Below are 6,637 nucleotides of genomic sequence, written 5' to 3' on the forward strand. Positions count from 1 at the left end.
TCCGCCGCCGTTTGCCCGGACCTAGGCAACATGCAGCCAAACAGGGTGGGAAAGCCCTGAGAGGCGATGAGGTTGTCGAGATCGGCCTGCTTCAATTTGCAGAGGATTTCATTCCACCTTTTGGTGGCCTTGGTCCTCCCTACTTCCTCCGATGTGGTCTCAACAACCCTCTTCCCTTTCCCCTTTTGCTTCAATGTCGACATCACCACAGATTTCACACGGCGTCTTCGAGAGGCAACAGAGGTGATTGAGGGGCTAGACGAGTCTGAACTATCAGACATACAACTGCAGCAGCAGATAATCGAGAAATCCAAAAGATGAAAACACTCAATTCAGAATATGAAAGGCAGAAACTCGAAAATTATCAACAATGAAGATGAAGATAAAAAATTTCCTAAGGGCCTCCTTTTATAGGCCAAGGAGAGAGAAATGTGGCAGCTGATCGGATTTCACGCGCCCCCACTCGCGGGTGCAAGCCAACGAGGGCGCGACACGTGTCCCTAACACTGTTGAGGGGACATAAAATTGTAACCGACCTGCCACGGAGCAGAGACGCGCCCCCCACTCGCAGGTGCTAACCAATGCGAGCGCGACACGTGTTCAAGACAGCTGTGTGAGGGGACGTGAAAGGCAACTGTAGCACCTCGAGCACACGAAACGTCTGACATGTTTACGGCGCACGTCACCACCAACTAACCACGTGTTCGACCCGTCGTTTTCAACCCTTCGTTTTTAACCAAATGGATAGAACTTCGCGCAACGATGGAAGCAACCAGGAAAACGACAAAACCCCATTTAAAGACAAAAATCAGTAAGTCTAATATCCATCTTACCGCGCTCGCGCGAGATAAGACACACATTAGACTGGGGGGGCTTGAAGAGGTATGTACCCGCCTCAACACCGAGCAAGGCGGGTCAACCACAAGATAAAGACATTATGAAGACACAAAGCCAAAACCTATGCGCATGGCGCATACAAAACATCCTCAGGCATCACACCTGCCCAGACACACATGCTCGCGCATCACATATGCGCGCAGCGCATCAGCGCGCGGCGCATATCACGTGCTCGTGCATATCACATCTGCGCATGAAATATCTGCGCGTGAGAATAAAGAGAAGACCTCGCGCATCCTCAGGATGGACGCATATCACACGTGCGCATAATCAACCTCGTCCTTATCCCAATCAGGATTAGGGCAACCTTGATTGTGCACGTCAGACAACCTTCCAGAAGGCATCTTTTTAAGGAGAAAGAATATGCTGATGTTGATAGCTGCCAAATGAAAGGTCGACAACTCAGCATGACCCATGTGTTACCACGTGATTACAACCAACGAGAAAGCGCCAGGTGTCCCAGAGGACACGTGGCGCAGTGCGATTGGAGGAAGCCAACGAGGTTGAGCCCAACCGGTGGTAACCCTAGCACTATAAATACAGCATCAACTCCACTTTGATGACACATTCATACTCAATCATTGACAGTTACAAGCAGTGATAACACATTCAATCATATTGAATCACATTCACTCACAGTCAGTTACATACAAACAGACAGTCTCACAATCAAAAGGGTATTCAGCTATTCAGCAATACCCTGGAGATTCTCTTACACACACTATTATCTTCTCCACAAATATACTGATTCTCACGCCGGAGGGTTACCCCAAAGAGGACCCCTCTGTCCCTTTCTGAGGGGTAAGTAACGGCGCTGTTCATTTTGTAGGTGGAAGAACACTGATCCAGAAGAACCATCGGTGAAATAGTATAATCACACCCGAGGAAAGTAGATCTGCTACCAGTGAGTAGATCCACGTTTCTGAACTTTGTTAATCCTGATCTTCAATAGTTCTTTGTAGCCGGTTCTTGTACTTATTATTAATGGTAGGGTCGCTTCGTGGTCACACTCACACATATAGACGGTGAGCCTATTTTGATACTCTTTTTGAACTCGACTCATATGAAACCAGGAGCCTATTCTGATCCCCCCCCCCCTCTTTAAAAACGACTCTCAATCGGGATCCCTTTTGACATAGACCCGTCTTGACTTGTTACCTAACCCACCCGTTTTGCTAGCCTTCAAGCAATGCTGAGCACACTTCTTAATCCCAAACCGTCTAGAACATCGTGAACCACCCCTCATGAGTCATGACCCTCTTACAAACAGTTATCATAATATTCTTTGAACTTGCAATGCTTTTAATGAAACAATAAGTCAATAATCTATGAAACGCCAACGCCCCTCAGTTTCTATGTACATTATGTTTGCACATGTTCAATAATTGTTGCTGATGAAAGAGACTTTTAACTGGTGAAGAAACAATAAAAGAACAAACGAGAATATGAGTCATTATGACAAGCAATTGTGAAGTCTGATGCAATTTCCCAACCACTTGATAGTGATACATGTCATTAAATCAACAACAAATATGCATAAAACCAAATTAAATTATAAAATTAATTCCTATGGATAAGACTTTTATTTACGACGAATCAAGACGTGCCAGTTGTCTTTGTTTATACAATACAATTAATCAAAAAACATTAAAATATGAACACTTTACGTGTGAAAGAACACGGAGAACTTAAAGAAACCAACCTCATCAAACAGTAGATGATTGAATTCTTCTTCCTGGTTCGATTTATAATTTCTTTTTCCTTTTTTTTATTTACAGTATGGAGTAAGCTCGGATTACCTCAACAATGGGTGCTCGGCACAAGGGACATTTCCCTCCTCCACGAACCAACTCATTTGCGCATTTTGAGCACGTGCACATGTGACCACATCTGTACCAAATATCAAAACTCGTAAAATACCTTTTTACAATATTTTTTATGAAACCGTGTGTTTGTACGGGTAAATAGGTATTTACCTGTACAATAGTGAATCGATTTGGTTATCACAACAAATACAACAGTTTCCCTTTTTCACCTGAACCCATTTGCATCCATCTTCAGAAGTTGCTGATTCAATACCTACATCACATTTCATCATGTTTATGTTTCTTTTTATCTATATATATATATTTACTTAAGAATTGGTCCATCACGGTTATGTTATACGTCTAAAGGGCCAAATGGGTCAAAAGTCTGCAGAAAACCTCTTAAATCATTTGCTATAAAAATTAAAGCATTATTAAGATAACAGAAACTCAGTGATCATAATTGACATGCTAATTTTATTGATTAAATATAATTTGTACCAACCTAACCTAATCTGTACCAAAAAATAGGAATTTTATATAACCTATGAGGGTGCATGAAACGAAAAAACCAATCAGTAACTGGAATAACTGACATAACCAAAACCAAAATAACTGAAGCCAACCCAAAACAGACGGTTTGGTTTTATGTTTTTTTCAAAAACCGAGTTTACGGTTTGATTAAGGTTTTGCAAGTACCAAAAACTGAAAAAATAAACCGAACCCGATGTGAAACGATAAAAAATTTAGAAACAAATTTCAGTAAGCCAAATTAATTATTTTGGGTCTTTTTTTGGCCTAAATGACAAAACCATTGCGAAAACCAAACAACCAAGACTGGACAGTCTTTAAAACTTAAAAAACGAATGTATTTGAGAGCCCAAACCGACCAATGCACACCCCTAATTTATAACCAAGTAAATTTTTATTTATTTTTATTTCAGTTTATATGTTAACATCTGCCTACCGTGTTGATCACCGGCCCGATTCAAAGCAGCAGAAACTTCTTGTCTAACCGAACGTTGCAACTCGAGTTGCATATCCATGCAAGCCTCAAGCATCCTCTGCATATGACTCATGCCTTGCTGGAGCCTCGACATGTCAGCCCTTAAGTCATTAATCATCTCCCACTCCTGCCCAATAAATTCCCATTTGAAAAAAAAGGGTATTATACTATTATCACTTACAACAAATGAGATACTTGACTTACAAGTTCAGAACGATGAATGCTGTGCCGGGACCAACTAGAATGAGGCATATCATGGTGGTGCCAAATTGGTTGTGGCGGTGGTACTGGCGGAGATGTTTCCGTCAGTAAAGGTGGTCTATCAATGGCTTCATGCTGCTCTTGACTTTGCCTTTCTACATATGATTGAATCAAATGGTCCAAACTCTCACGGAATCCACTTCTAAGGAGATTAGAAACACTTCTCCTGTAACATAAACAGAATCAGTTAAAAAGAAAAAAAACAACTTATAATACAAATATGTATTACCTGCTTACAAGTTCTCTTAATTCCATACTGTACACGTTATCATCCTCAGGTGCATGAGATCTGCTGGCTCTCCTAAAAACAGTTCGCCGTGTTCTTGGTGGTTCAACCGGTACGCGTGAGGTTTCTTGTACCAAATCATTACCTGAACTTTCATCAATGCTTGGTTGTGGATTTGTGGTTTGAACATTTGCACCAGTTTCCAAACTTCCCATGTGGTTTGGAACCTGATGAGTATCGGGTTCTTGAACCAATGATTGAGTTTGATCCTGGTTTCCAAGTCCAGTTTCCTGTGGAGTGTTTGCTTGAGCCTCATCACTTCTAAAATCAGTGGTGTTACTGTCAGGTGAATTTTCAGATTGGACGGTTAATTGACCACGAACAATGTTTTCTAGTCTGAACCGAAACCCTTCCCTGATTAACATACACATATTGCATATTCACAATCAAGAAGTATTTAACATTTATAAATTATTACATATTTTAACCAACATGCATGGCAACAATAAAGAACAAAATGTACCTGAGACCAGAGACCGTGTGGCGTTGTCTGAGCTGGACTAACTCACTTGCTGCCAATGATGGCAGCCTCTCCTCCTCCGCAGGCCTTTCATTTCTTAAAAATCTACCTCTCAATAACGACTGACATGATAATACTATCAGTTAACACATCAACAATAATGATATTATCAGTTGCTTGAAAGGAATATAACTGACCTGAATTCGGTTTCTATGAGCAAAATCAGAAACAGCACGATACTCTGTTAAGCCCTGAAGTTCCCTCTGGCGATCCCTCTCGGCCCGCACAAGTAAGTCAAGTAAAGCTTGTCTCCCACGCAACCGCAACATGTCCCTTCGAATATGTTCTGGTTGACCTTCATCATGATCAACATTTGTCCTATCATTACTTTGATCATGAACCACTGCACCTTGTTCACCCCTATGACTGCCACGAGTTCCCCTCTGTTGACTAGTCATTTGCACCCACTCTCTCACAATCCGAACCCTTTCACGCTCAGTTTCACCAAGCCACTCGGAACGTGGACTACCACTTCTCTCGGGATCACCAGTCTCCCTCCATCCCTGAACTATACGCCTCACCCTCTCCCTCTCTCTTTCAACATCAACCTCGCCTAAATCAGGAGACCGCTCACGGGTAGAACCGCTATTTTCTTGAATCCCAGTTTGTGCATCCATTTGATCATTGGACCAAGCTCCATATTCATTATCACTCTCGTGTTCACTTGCCCGGCTTTCAGACATATTAGTGTCCACACCACTCTGTCGCCTGAGCCTTTCTCTCACCCTCTCCCTAGCATGGTTCAAAACATGTTCATCTTCCAATTCTCTCCACATCTGCAAGATAGACGACGCACGCGTACTCGGTCTCTCAACATTCGTAGGAGAATCAGACTGAGTTTCCCTCAAGAACGAAGAACCGAGCGTCGAAACCGTCTGCAAGCCCGCAAGCGCCATCAACTCCGACTCACGGTTCCTTCTCTCAATCGTAGTAATCATATCCTCCGCTTCCCTAGCAGCCCACCGGCTCAAAATCCGTGACTGCCGTCTTCTCGCAGCAGACGTCTCGGCTATATCATCACCTTCAATTTCAGACTTTCGTCTCGTTCTCCTAACCAAATCACCACCTCCTTCACTTTCCTCATCATCCTCATCATTACGAGGAAATCCACACGACTCGAACGACATACAATCATCCAAATGATCTCTCATCAATTCCTCCAATCTCTCATCGAATTCCGAATACGCGTCCGTCGAGCTCTCAGGCTTATTCACCGGTTGTGATTGAACATCAGTCATGGTTTCACTAACCCTAACCACCTCAATTCACTAATTAAACACACCTAATCACAAAATTCACCATATCCAATAGCCTACCATTAAACCGAGATCAATAATCAATCCAATTCACTAAATAAACAATAATCTATGACTAGATCAAGCTACAATTGAAAGCTATAGATATAAAAAACAGAGAGAATGTACCTGTATCTGTATGATATCGTTTGAATATATATGTATATATATACTAGTATATAAATTGGATGTAAAGAGAGAATTTGTGTATTACATGATGATGTTAACGATGGAGTGATTGTTTGTGTTTTGGTGATGAACAAGTAGCCCTAATACCGGTATTTGGGGATTATTATTATTATTGACACGTTATCACATAATATTGTATTTGAAAGAAACTTTACAAGTGAGCAATTGCAGTTGATAATTATTGATGATGTTTAATTTAATGTTATGTTAGATGCAATTTTTTCTATGTTGCTTACACGTGTCATGCATCTTTAAAGGTAATCTAATCTGTATATGCCCATTTTGACTAAATTGTAGATCGTATAACAAACAATTAAACAAACGGAATGTTAATATTATGCTATAGATCAAGCTTGGTTAAGTAAAAGTATTGTCACG

At 41.4% G+C, this 6,637-nt stretch overlaps 1 protein-coding gene across 1 annotated transcript; it reads right to left on the reverse strand.

The window, feature by feature from the left end:
• Nucleotides 1-2,078: 2,078 nt before the first annotated feature.
• Nucleotides 2,079-6,128, reverse strand: LOC143592277 (uncharacterized). Its single transcript, XM_077072224.1, has 7 exons — nucleotides 4,913-6,128; nucleotides 4,719-4,837; nucleotides 4,199-4,609; nucleotides 3,913-4,135; nucleotides 3,670-3,835; nucleotides 2,874-2,976; nucleotides 2,079-2,787 (listed from the first exon to the last, which is right to left on the reverse strand). The coding sequence occupies exons 1-7, from the start codon at nucleotides 6,011-6,013 to the stop codon at nucleotides 2,670-2,672; spliced, it is 2,241 nt and encodes a 746-aa protein (XP_076928339.1). The 5' UTR covers nucleotides 6,014-6,128; the 3' UTR covers nucleotides 2,079-2,669.
• Between the last annotated feature and the right edge of the window lie 509 nt (nucleotides 6,129-6,637).

The sequence above is a fragment of the Bidens hawaiensis genome, unplaced genomic scaffold (genome assembly GCF_021521415.1).
Source record: "Bidens hawaiensis isolate Kalapana, Puna unplaced genomic scaffold, B.hawaiensis_p1.1 tig00040661_1, whole genome shotgun sequence".
Lineage (NCBI taxonomy): Eukaryota > Viridiplantae > Streptophyta > Magnoliopsida > Asterales > Asteraceae > Bidens > Bidens hawaiensis.